The sequence below is a fragment of the Myotis brandtii genome, unplaced genomic scaffold (genome assembly GCF_000412655.1).
Source record: "Myotis brandtii unplaced genomic scaffold, ASM41265v1 scaffold268, whole genome shotgun sequence".
Classification (NCBI taxonomy): Eukaryota; Metazoa; Chordata; class Mammalia; order Chiroptera; family Vespertilionidae; genus Myotis; species Myotis brandtii.
Window position 1 is genome coordinate 3,215,006 of NW_005360187.1, and position 12,772 is coordinate 3,227,777.

The 12,772-nt window shown below is 48.3% G+C and overlaps 1 protein-coding gene across 5 annotated transcripts in view; it reads left to right on the plus strand.

Moving 5' to 3' along the window:
• The window catches only part of ABHD6 (abhydrolase domain containing 6), a 52,603-nt gene extending 43,684 nt beyond the window's left edge, over positions 1-8,919 (plus strand). For all 5 annotated transcript variants that reach the window (XM_014541367.1, XM_005868402.2, XM_014541365.1 and 2 more), the window contains 3 exons: positions 665-719; positions 922-1,022; positions 7,995-8,919. In XM_014541367.1, coding sequence (XP_014396853.1) covers positions 665-719; positions 922-1,022; positions 7,995-8,171 — 333 coding nt within the window. In that variant the 3' untranslated portion in view covers positions 8,172-8,919. The remainder of the gene's footprint in view (positions 1-664; positions 720-921; positions 1,023-7,994) is intronic.
• The last annotated feature ends 3,853 nt before the right edge of the window (positions 8,920-12,772 follow it).

Sequence of the window (12,772 nt, forward strand, 5' to 3'; positions counted from 1 at the left end):
CCTCCTTCCCTCCCTCCCTTCCTTCCTGTGTTTTTTTTGTTCTTTGTTAATCCTCACCCAAGGATATTTTTCCATTGATTTTTAGAGAGAGTGGAAGGGAGAGGGAGAGACAGAGAGAGACACATCGATTGGTTGTCTCCTGCATGCACCCCAACCAGGGCCGGGGAACCTGCAACCAAGGTACGCGCCCTTCACCGCAATCAAACCCGGAACCTTTCAGTTCACAGGTCGATGTTCTGTCCACTGAGCCAAACTGGCTAGGGCAATAGTTAAATTCTTTATTGTTTAAGAGACTCACCATCCACAATAGTTGACAAGGTACGCGCCCTTCACCAGAATCAAACCCAGAACCTTTCAGTCCACAGGTCGATGTTCTGTCCACTCAGCCAAACCGGCTAGGGCAATAGTTAAATTCTTTATTGTTTAAGAGACTCACCATCCACAATAGTTGAATTTTCTAAATAGACCTTATTCTGCATTTGGATATTAGTGAGCAATTACATCATATTGTCCTATATCATGGGAATTCGGGGTACCAGGCCTTGAAAACCTTGACAATGCCATGAATGTCTGGACTTTTATTTCCTTCATTGTCCCAGCGCCGTGAGGAGCCTGAGGACGTGAATCTTCTCCTGCCTTCTAACTGTGGATTATTTGTCCTTAGATCCTGCAAGGCCTTGTCGACGTCCGCATCCCTCATAACAACTTCTACCGGAAGCGTGAGTAGCCTGCTTTGAGCTTTGAGCTGGGACAAGAGAAGCTTCATGGGTGGCTGGCTTTTATTTCTTACATTCGGAGTCTGTTTTCTTGAGCCCCTGAGAGAGAAAGTGGTGGCTTGACCCCAATGACTGTCCTATGCTGTACGGGGGTGCCCAGGGCACAGCCCAGCATTCGTTCACTTTGTTTTCCTTTTCTAAAAAGTGTTTTTGGAAATCATCAATGAGAAGTCGAGATACTCCCTCCATCAGAACATGGACAAGATCAAGGCCCCCACGCAGATCATCTGGGGGAAACAAGACCAGGTATGTAGCGTGTCCCTGGGGCCACCTGTGCCAGGTACCCCGGCCTCTGAGGAAGAGCGGGAGGCCATTGGTAAAACCAGCTGGTGGGCTGGTGTCTGAGACCAGGAAGAGAGGGACTCCCCTGGGTCAGTGCCATTGTTGGTGGCAGCATCGTGCTGTGAGTTGAGAGCAACAACATTGGTCCTTTAAAATGAAAGGCAATTATAAATCATTTTTACACATTATTTTTATCAAAGCCATAGAGTATAAAAACTTCAGAGAATGCCTGGTGGTGTGGCTCAGCAGTTGAGCATCAACCCAGGAGCCAAGAGGTCGCTGGTTCAGTTCCTGGTTAGGGCACATGCCTAGGTTGCAGCTCCATCCCCAGTGGGGGTCTCATTGATATTTCTATCTCTGTATCCTTCTCCCATGCTCTCTCTCTAAAAAGATCAATAAAAACATATTAAAACAACAACAACTTCAGAGAATATAAAAAGATTAAAAATGAAAATCCCAGATCCCAATTTCCATTTCCTTGAGGCAACACTTACTGTCCTGAGTATATTTCTTCAATTTCCTAGAGATTGGCAAACCTTTTCTGTAAAAAGCCAGAGAGTAAAATGTTCAACTTTGTGGGCCATTCAGCTCTGCTGTCGTGGTGTCAGCGCAGCCACTGACAACACCCAACCCAATGGCAGGCAGAGTCTCAGGGCCTTTATGGACAAAGCCAGCAGCCAATGTCCGCCTACTGTTCTTAGCAGGCACACATATCCACAGAGAAGTTTTACTTGTACTTTTTCAGACATGCTACATACATATATAAGTTTTTTAAACATGCTATATACACAGTTTTGTACCTTCATATTTATAGGAAATATATATCTTAGAAATCATTTCATATCAGCCCATACAGATCTACTCATTTTATTTTTTAAAATATTTTGAAATTATAAGAATAGTACAGACTACTCCTGTATATGCTTTACCTAAATTCCCAAATTTTTACCTGCTTTACTGGAGGTAGATTGACATGCCGTAAAATCCACCTTGGTGTTGGACACTCGGTCACTCCCAGAATTCCCTCCTGACCATCTGCAGTTCATCACCCCAGACCCCGCAACCACTGATCTGGTTTCTGTCTCTATAGTGTTGCCTTATCTAGAATTTTCATATAAGTGGTATCATAATTAATAATCTTTTGCATCTGGCTTCTTCACTCAAGCATGTTTTTTTTAAAATATATTTTATTGATTTTTTACAGAGAGGAAGGGAGAGGGATAGAGAGTTAGAAACATCGATCAGCTGCCTCCTGCACACCCGCTACTGGGGATGTGCCCACAACCAAGGTACATGCCCTTGACTGGAATCGAACCTGGGACCCTTCAGTCCACAGGCTGACGTTCTATCCACTGAGCCAAACCAGTCAGGGCACTCAAGCATGTTTTGGAGGTTCACCCATGTTGTTGCATATACCAATCGTCCCTTTTTATTGCTGAGTGTCATTCCATCGTTCTGTTAGCACATTTTATTCATAACTAGTGTTTTACATTTGCCTCATTGGCTTATCATTCTCACCTGTCTACCTGGAAGTATATATGTTTGGACCCTTTGGAGTAGGTTGCTTAATTATGCCCCTTGAACCCCAATACCTCAGAGTGTATTTACTGAGAACAAGAGTATTCTCTCATGTAAGCACAGTACATTATCACATTCAGGAAAGTTAACGTGGATGAGATGCTTTTATCTAATCTACGATCCATATTCTAATTTCATCAGTCGTTTCAATAATGTCCTACACAGAAGCCTCCTCGTCCTCCTCCTGGCCCCTGAACCAGGGTTTACTCCAGGGTCACCCACTACAGGTCATGTCTCTGTGGATCCCTCAGTCTGCCTTTGTCATTCATGACGCTGAGATATTTAAGAGTACAGGCCAGTTATTTTATGAAATGTTCCTCAATTTGAATTTATTTGCCGCTTCCTCATGATTAAAAGCAGGTTATATTACATTCCCTGGATAAAATATTTGATGAGTTATAAATGTCACATCCTCAGATACATAATAGGGTGTTGTCTGATTTCTTCATTGTAGATTTACTCTTTCTCCCCTCGCAACCAATAAGCAGTCGGTGGGAAGACACTTGGAGACTGTGCAGATATCCTGCTCCTCATCACACATTCCCTCTATGTTTCCATGAGTGATTCATGCCCAAAACAGTGTTTCACCTTCTTCTTTTTGAGAGCTGCATGATGTTTTTAATTAGTGCCCTTTTGAGGGTCATTTAGGTCATTTCCAGCTTTTTGCTTTTAAGCAATACCTCAGTGAGCATAATTATACTTGTGTTTGTGGAGCATGAGAGCACATCTAAAGGGTAAATTCTTAGATGTAGAATCACTGGGTCAGAGGGCATGTGCATTTTTTAATTTTAATAGGTTTTGTCAGATGGCTCTGGGTTCGTTTGCTAGGGCTGCCACAACAAAGTACAGTGGGGCCTTGACTTACGAGTTTAATTCGTTCCGTGACGGAGCTCGTAACTCAAATTACTCGTATGTCAAATCAAAAAGTGAACGAGTGAGACACGTGATGCTGGGCTGATGTTGTGGCGTTCACTGTGACGTTCGCTGCGCCAACTAGCGGTGGGGTATCTGAAGCTGGCTCGTAACCCGAATTTTAGCTCGCAACTCAAAGCAAAAAATCGGCCGAGAGATGGCTCGTATCTCGAAAAACTCGTTAGTCGGGACACTCGTAAGTCAAGGCCCCACTGTATCACAAACTGGGTGGCTTAAACAACAGAAATTGATTGTCTCGCAGTTCTGGAAACTAGAAGTCTGAAACCAAGGTGTGAGCAGGTGGTTCCTTCTTCGAGACGGGAAGGGCGGTCTGTCCCATGCCTCTGCCCCAGCTTCTGGTGCTTTGCTGGCAATCTTGGTGTCCCTTGGCTTATTATAGATGCCTTGCCCAGCTCTCTCCCTTCATCTTCACATGGCATCCCCCGTCCCTGCGTGCCTCTGTGTTTAAATTTCCCCCTTTTCTAAGGATGCCAGTCATATTGAATTCTGGGCCCACCCTGCTCCAGTATGATCTCATCTTAACTAATTACATCTGCAGTGACCCCGTTTCCAAATAAAGCCACATTTTGCAGTCCCGGTGGTTAGAACTGCAACATGTGAATTTGGGGGAGGCACAACCAACCCATAATAAACCCTCAAAGAAATCCTGATTTATACCCAGAAGCTCCTTTTTTGTTTGCAACTGTTCTTTAGAAATCATCTCTTATTGAAAGTTCCTCTAAAGTTTGAAAAGCAAGAAATGGTGAGAAATGGGGTCCTCACAAGGCCCACAGGCAGACAGCAGTGCAGTGCCTGTTAGAGGGTCTTGGCTGTTGAATACCGTGAACAAAGGATATTAGAGAAAAGCTGTCCCCATTGAGACTGATCCTCTGAGGACCCCAAGGGGAAAGCCACCATTGTGAGCACTGCTGGCCTGCGGCACATCCCAACGGTGTCAGCTGATGAAAGCACAGGCAGGAAGTCGGGCTGCAGCCGCACAGGCTCGCAACTGTGTGCGATGACCCAGGAAGAGACGGGAGGAGAAGCCAGGCCGTGCCCACAGCGTGTGAGGGAGGGACGGGAGGGACGAGGGCATCAGCAGAGAGCAGCTACCTCAAGTCAGCCAGGTGTGGCCGAGGATGCACAGGACGCAGAGCGCAGAATGAGGGTGTGGGGAGGGGCGGGCTCTGTGCTCCCTTCTGCAGCAGCCCAGACGCTGAAAGGAGCTTTGTGTGTGTCTGTGCGAGAGGCAGGCTCGGGCTAGGCCAGCAGGGAGCCATTCAGTCAGAAATCGGAGTCAGAACAATGGAGGCCTTTCTTCATTCTAAAAATCCCAAAGGTGGTCAGGGTTCTCGGGGACAAGCAGGGAGAGAGGAGAGAACCTGCAGAGACACTGCAGAAACTGGATCACTGGCCTTGGAGTCGGAAAGTCTGGAGTCCAGCCCTGCCTTTGCCCTTTATTAGCCTGTGACCTTGAGCAAGACAGTCAGCTGCTCTAAATCATAGGCTTCTCTTCTGCCGGGTGATTGTGAAGCTCCAGCGAGACAACGATAGGGTGGGGCAAAGTAGGGCTACAGTTGTTCCTATGGAAAATAATACAATAATTAATCATTAATAATACAAGAATAAACTACCTCATATACTCACAACTGTAAACCTACTTTTGAAAATAATATAATTAATAAATAATAATATAAGAATAAACTGTACTTCATGTACTCACAACGGTAAACCTGTGTATGGAGGTGATCTTCCTCCAGTTATCAGAAACAAATCATTGTTCGTGTCCTTTGCCTCTGACAGCCGGCTTCTGCCAAGGTCCAGAATTGCCTCCAGGGCTCTTAAGTCCATTTGGTTCTGGAAAAAGAGCCTGACATCCCATGGGCCTGCTATAAACATGACCAGACCCTTATGTGTGCTTTGGCCCACCCTGAGGGCAGAGACCAAGTAGCAGAGACTTTAGGGCCCGGTATTCATGGCCTTTTGCTTCATAGCCTTTTGCTTCCCAAGCTGTCTGGCTTTTTTCCTGCTCTGTCATCACTTGGTGTCACAGACATGCCCCTGCCAGCCTGAATTCAGTCTCCCCCACTTTGGACCCGTGTAGGCGGGCGCTGTACTGCACAACTGCAGGGGAGCCACGTGCATCACTGTCGATGTGAGCAATGCCCCCTGGATGTGGGCAGTACACACCCTGCACAACGGAACCTGGCAGACCTTCCTGAGGATTTCTGTGCACTCGCTCATTCAAGTACTTCTCCTCTGTTCAGTCCACAGAGTGGGAGGGCTGTGGGGAGATCAGCAAAGTGTATTTCTCTTTAGGTCCCTTTTCCCTGCCAGCATAGTGCCTGGCACACAGAGACCCAGAGCACACAGAGAATGAGTGAACAAGAAAGCGAATGAACAAACTATCAAAGGGACAAACCCACCAAATGACTGCCTACACATTTAAGTCAGCTAACAGATATTTATTGAGCACCTACTATGCGCCTGACACTGTATTAGACCCTGGGGATACCATAGGGACCAAGACAGACAGGATCTGCCCTCCAGCAGCTTACAGTGGACCTGCCACTATAGCACAGGGCAGGGCTGGAACTCGGAGGTGTGTCGTGTAATGCAGGGGCGGATCCTGTCTCTTTATAATTTTGATATTTTGTTCATCATGGATCTTTCTGTACTAACATTTATTTATTTTTTTTTACATATTGCATTAAAATAGTATTCGTCTTAATTACCGACTTTTTTGGCGCCCACGTAAATGTTTGTGCCAGAGGCAAGCGCCTTGCTTCCCTCACCCTAGTAGGGATGGAGGAAAATTCACCATTTATCTGTATGTCCTGCCAACAAATCGCTGACATGGTTCCCACGGACGTGCATCCCTCGTGAGGGCCCGTCCAGCTGTTTCACGTGGGTGACTATGGGAATGCTGCATTTAACGGCATAGCAGGGTCAAAGCCAGAGCTCAAGTGGGTCTTTTCGCCTGTGAGCTGTTTCTGATCTCCCTATAGGACAGGGACTCCATTGGGAGCTTCTGCTTTTTCATGCTTTGACATGTTGACTCCACCTGCATTTCCACAGCAGCCAGGCTTTCTATCTGCTCAGACGGTTGCCACAGCAACCTTGTCTATGAGTGAGTGACAGGCAGAGGAGTTCCGTTTCTCCAGGGGGTGCACCTCTCTTGCTAAGCTTCCCATTCACTGTTTCTTTTTGCCGCCCAGGGGTGCTCTGCATTCTGCTTGCCCCGTTTCCAAATGGGTGGGAAATCTTGATTTTCATGATGTGGGGTGATGAGAATGAAGCTCAAAAACAGACAGCACTCAAGTGTGTTGGGGTTTTGCTTTTGCTGTTAAGATGAGAGGAGGGGCCTTCTTGTCTGGGATGAGTTGAGGGTGAAAGTGATGAGAAGGGGAGCACCAAAAGGTTTTGGGTTTGATTCCTGATCTCAGAGCACATACTTGGCTTTTGGTCGGGTGTGTACGGGAGGCAACCAATCAGTGTTTCTCTCTCTCCCTCCCTCCCTCTCTCTCTCAAATTAATAAAAACGGGTGAGGATTAAAAAGAGAGAGAGAAGGCGAATGAATGCAAATATGTCACCAAGCAAGGGCGTTGGGGAGAAAAAGTAAGTTGGATTGGCATACTAGCAAGGCAACCCAGGTAACTGAAGTGAAACTAACTAAGTTGTTGAAAAGTGTCAGCCCTGTGGCTTTCACATTGGAAAAGCATTGCTCATAATTCACAGCTGGGGACCCCAAAAGACCTTCAGAGAGAGCTCCCCAGTTGTGATCATTGGTAATTAGTGTTCTCCTCTGGTATCTTCCCTGTGTCCTTCCCACGCTTGACCCACCCTAATCCAGCCCTCGGGTGCATTCTCAGCCCAGCCTGACCATGTCTCTGTCCCTAACACAGCCTCGGGCCTCCCCACTGTCCTGACATTAAGGTCAGACACCTAACATGGTTGGAGGAGTGGGGCCCCTCCCCATCGCACTTCCCTACGAGGCCCTCCCCATTCCCTGTGAGCTGTGTCCCCCTCACTTCCTGCTCTCCCCACTCCCTGCATGCTGTGTCTCAGCCCGTAGATACTGGCCGTCCCTGTGCTTGCCATGGCCCCCCATCCTCGTGCTCCCTCAGCTTCCAGGATCCTCCCCCATCAGCGCTCTGTGACATCGCCTTTGTCTGCCCACCTGCCTGCCTTCCCTACCAGTCCACAACCTCCTCAAGGGCAGGCACTGTGTTTCCACCTCAGTGACACAGGCAGCACCACAACTCCTGGCCCCGGGTTGCAGAATAAACCAGGAGCCATGAGTCACGGTGTCAGAAGGCCACAAACCCTAACACTTAAGCGGCTTGGTCCCCAAAACCACCCCTGCAGTCTCCGTGGGAGTCTGTCCACCGAGTACACCCAGATGTCTGAATCTTTTCCATCGAGTTTCCGTTCTTGTCCTGCAGGTGATCGATGTGTCCGGGGCAGACATGCTGGCCAAGTCTATCCCCAACTGCCAGGTGGAACTTCTGGAAAACTGTGGGCACTCTGTGGTGATGGAGAGGCCTAGGAAGACAGCCAAGCTCCTCGTCGACTTTTTAGCTTCTGTGCACAGTACAGACAACAACAAGAAGCTGGACTGAGGCCCCGAGCGCAGCCTGCCATCCGCACGCCGCATCCGCTCCTGTCTCCAAATCTGACGCAGCCACCACTTCTCAGGGATCCTGCCCCAAACGCGGCCAGAGCGCCAGCAGCCCTGAGGAAGCCAGTGCCCTGCCCCGGTCAGACCCACAGAGCTCTGGGGGCTACGAAGAAATCTCCAAGATGTTTTTTCACTAAATAGAAACTCATACGGAACAAAATCAGAAAACCCAGCCTGGAAACCTCCCGAGAAGTCTTCAGGTTCATTCGCAACGCGGTCCCCTTGAGCCACAATCACTGAGGACATCATTTTCTTTGAAACACGTTTTACAGGCTGAGACTTGAGGTATTGCTGTTGCTTCAGGCGTTCTCCCCTGCATGGTCAGCGGCTGTGTTAGGAGCATTAGTCCCCATTCGCCGAGCCCTTCTTGTTTATGTCTTAAGTTTTACAGAGAGGCCCCGATGTGAGTGCAGCCCGTCAGCTGCAAGACCCCGCTGTGAAGGGGCAGCTGCAGATGTTTGCACCTGCAGAGGGACATGGTTCCGCCTCGGCCAGCCCTCGGAGCAGCAGAGAACACACCTCTCCCGTGGGGGTTCCATCCGCCCCACGTGTCAGCTGTGCCACGAGGGAACTCGGTCACAGTGTGAAGCACACCTGGCAGGGTGGGTTTCTGGGAATAATTTATTTTAAAAAATAGGTCTAATGGTCTGGCCCATGTGGCTCAATGGTTGAGCGTTGACCTATGAACCAGAAGGTCACAGTTCAGTTCCCCATCAAGGCACATGCCCCATCAGTGATTCTCATCATTGATGTTTCTATCTCTCTCTCCCTCTCCCTTCCTCTCTCGGAAATCAATAATTTTTTAAAAAGTAAAGTCTTTTTTAAAAATAGGACTAATGAAGCAATAATGTTGTAGACATCTACCTAAATAGCCAGACTCGGGTCCTAAATGATAAGACACAAGCACCTCATGGGCCTCTCCTATGTGGTGGTGCTACGAGAACCCTTGGATGTAAACACCAGTGAGCTGATGAATTCTGTGAATTCTGTGAACAGTCATGTGCTCGAGAATCAGTCTCAACAGCTGTAAATGATCACAGTGATATGAAATAAACGTAATAAGTCTAGATCAACAGCATGCAGACACTTACTATTTCTAAGGTCCTAATTATGTGCGACATGGGCAGGTTTTCTGTTAACTGGGTTAAGTGTGTTTTAAAGTCGGGCTTATTCTGCCCTGATCTGTGTGGCTCGGTTGGTTGAACCATCGTCCAGTACACCAAAGGTTGTGGGTTCCATTCCCAGTCAGGGCACATAGCTAGGCTGCGGGTTCGATCCCGGGTCGGGGCCTGTACAGGAGGCCACCAATTAATGTTTCTCTCTCTCATGTTTACAACTTTTATTCAATTGAAGTGGTTTATCAAAAACAAAGGGCAAGCCCTAGCTGATTTGGCTCAGTGGATGGAGCGCCGGCCTGTGGACTGAAGGGTCCCGGGTTCAATATCAGTCAAGGGCACATGTCCAGGTTGCCGGCTCGGTCCCCAGTGGTGGGCGTGCAGGAGGCAGCCAATCAATGATTCTCTCTCATCATTGATGTTTCTATCTCTCTCTCCCTCTCCCTTCCTCTCTGAAATCAATAAAAATATATTTTAAAAAAACACACACACACAAAAACAAAGGGCAAGGTCCCCTTGACCCTCTTCTGTTGCGTTTGGGAACCCTAAAATCCCCAGGGGCTTCTTCACTCTTTCAAATTTTTTACAGATAATCTACAGCCAAGTGATTCTGGAAATAAAGTGAGATGAGCTTAATAGTTTAACTTGGAATTCGGGACTCTGTCTGAATATTTTAATTTATCAAAAAAGGATGAAACGGGTCTTTAAAACAAGATATAAAAATGTGACATATCAAACTTGTGGGATTGCAGCTAAAGCAGTATTCAGAGGGAATTGTATAGGCCTCGATCCATAGATTAGAAAAGAAGAAAAGCTGAAAATCATTAATTTAAGCTTCCATTTTAAGAAGCTAGAAAAGAAATAGTAAATCAAACCTAGAAAAAAAATAGAAGGAAACCATGCAGAAGAGAGCACAAATTGGTGAAACAGAAAAGAAAGTAGATAGACATCTGCTTGTTCCAATCTCCCACCTCCACACAAGTTCTGAGCTGAGTGAAGTTCTGGGAGAGGTCGTTCTTGGTGGGTCTGGGTGGTGAGAGGTGGCTTCCTCGGGGTCACAGGGAGGCCCAGACCTGGGTCAGAGCCTCAGATCAGTAGCCCTGCTGGGTGCAGGAATTGCTTCCTGGGCTGATAGCAGCTCAGGATCACCTGCCAAGGAGCCACAGGGAGGGACAGTGGGCAGGGTCTGCAGCAGGACTTGGTTCCCCCCTCCCCTCACTGTCACCGGAAAGCATCGCCTGGAAGTCATGAGCAAAGCATGTAAGAGTCACTTGTGACAAACGCATGAAGTGAGTTTTCAAGGGTCTCCCTTGGCCCTGCAGTTCAGGCTCCGCCGTGCCAGGAAGACTCCCAAGCGGAAAAGCACAGCTCCCCCTGTGCCCCACTTCCCGCCTTTGTGATTATGAAGGGCCTGCTGGTTATGCCAGCTGGCTGCCCCCCAAGCCACACTGCGCTGGTGTGTGCCTTTCATGACGGTCTTGGGAAGAAGAAAGGGGTCATTCATCACAGCCCTGCCTGAAGGACTGCCAGCAGCTTCTGAAATAGCAACGGAAAGTCCGGCAATGCCAGTGGGCCCCTGCTCCCACGGCCTGGAGTCGGCCTGCGGGTGCTGAGGATGGGCCCTGGGGCAGGTATTGAAGGGGCTGAGGGGCCAGCAGTGGTTAGGACTCAATGTGCCACTAGTCTGAGCTTTTTGCCCAGGGCAGAGGTGACACCAGGAGGGACTGATGCGAGAAACATCGGTGTGATGGGGCTGCCTGTGTGTGTGTCATTTGAGCCCCTGACTATTGCCCTCCCAGGGAACTTTGTGGCTTGTCCAAAGCTGTGGTCGGCAAACTGTGGCTCTCGAGCCACATGCGGCTCTTTGGCCCCTTGAGTGTGGCTCTTCCACAAAATACCGACTTCTGTGCGAAGTTTCAATCGCACTGTACATGCGCACCCGCACGTGGTATTTTGTGGAAGAGCCACACTCAGGGGGCCAAAGAGCCGCGTGTGGCTCGCAAGCTGCAGTTTGCCGACCACTGGTCCAAAGGAGATTCCCAGAAAGTACTAGGAGATTTTAATGTACGACAACCCAGGCGTGGAGGCGCTATTCTAAGTGTTTTCCATGTATCACCGTATCAAGCTCTCACACAGACCGAGAGGTACATGTGACCTGCACCAAGGAAACCGGTGCTCGGAGAGAGGTGACGGTCTTGCCCAAGGCCACAGAGGTAACACACAGAGCAAAGCCTCTTGGTTAAGGCTCGAAGGTGACCTGCAAAAACAATGCTTTCACTGGTTCAGGCAGGAGCTCTCTGGCCCAATGATTTGTGGGTTCTGAGTCCCTTTTGGCTCACCTGGATGAGGCCAGCGTGTGGCAGCTTCAACTCAGGTCGCTGAGGCCACACCTTAGGCCCTGGCTGAGAATGGTGACCAGTTGTCCATTCACCAAATAGTTCATGGGGCTACTATGCTGGTACCGCAGCTGCCACGGGCCCACGGTTGCTGCTCTCTGGGCTGGAAATGACCAGGATGTGGGCCTGGGTTGCCTGTGCCTGTGATGGGATGAGGATCTTGTGTGACCATCTGATGGTTCCTTTCAGCAACAAGACAGCCCCTCTCCCTTGACTCTGTTAACATAAAAAAAACCATTGAAACCTGTAAAGAATTTTTGTGAGTTTATTTGAGCCAAACTGTCGACATATGCCAGGAAGCAGAACCTCAAGGAATTGAAATAATGCCCTGGAGAATGGCGGGGTTACATTTGTATTTATACATTTGCAATCAAAGGAGGGTTACATGAAATTCATTGGTGATAGATTAAGGAGGAAGGATAAAGCAAAGCAAGGGAAACCCCTGGGATTGGATAAAAAGTAAAATGATGGACACATACTTAGGTGGGTGCAGGATCAATTAACATGATAGTGAAGGAATTTGTGGTATCTGTCCTGGCGCCCAGCACATTTGGTTGTGTCCCAGGGGCTCCAGAAAAAGGGAAGCTACAAGTTACCCAGACATTTCAAAGGTATGTTATCATAGGTGCAGAAAGACAGATAGGCTCAGTTAAGGTAAAAGTTGACCTTGTCAGTGAAGATACCGGCCTAAGATGTAACTGCCCACCATAACTGCTTTAGTTAAAGTTTAATTTCAGACCATCCTTTGTGGTTACTTTAGGTCTCTGAGTTTGCAAGACCGCCATGCAGGCCTCCCCTGAGCTTGTCAAGTTAGCATGTGGCCCCTTTCGTCCACAACTAGAGGAACCTTTTGTCATCAGTTTCTGGATCCTTGGTCCCTAAACCCGCAAAGCCATGACTTGGAACTTTAAGGCACACCTAAGAGGCTGTCAAGCTCCTCGGGGCATAGGAGAAGGGAGAAGGGGCAGAAAGTGATACTAAAGTGACAATCCCAATGACCAAGGTCAAAGCTGGCTGGGTGTAAGTTGCTG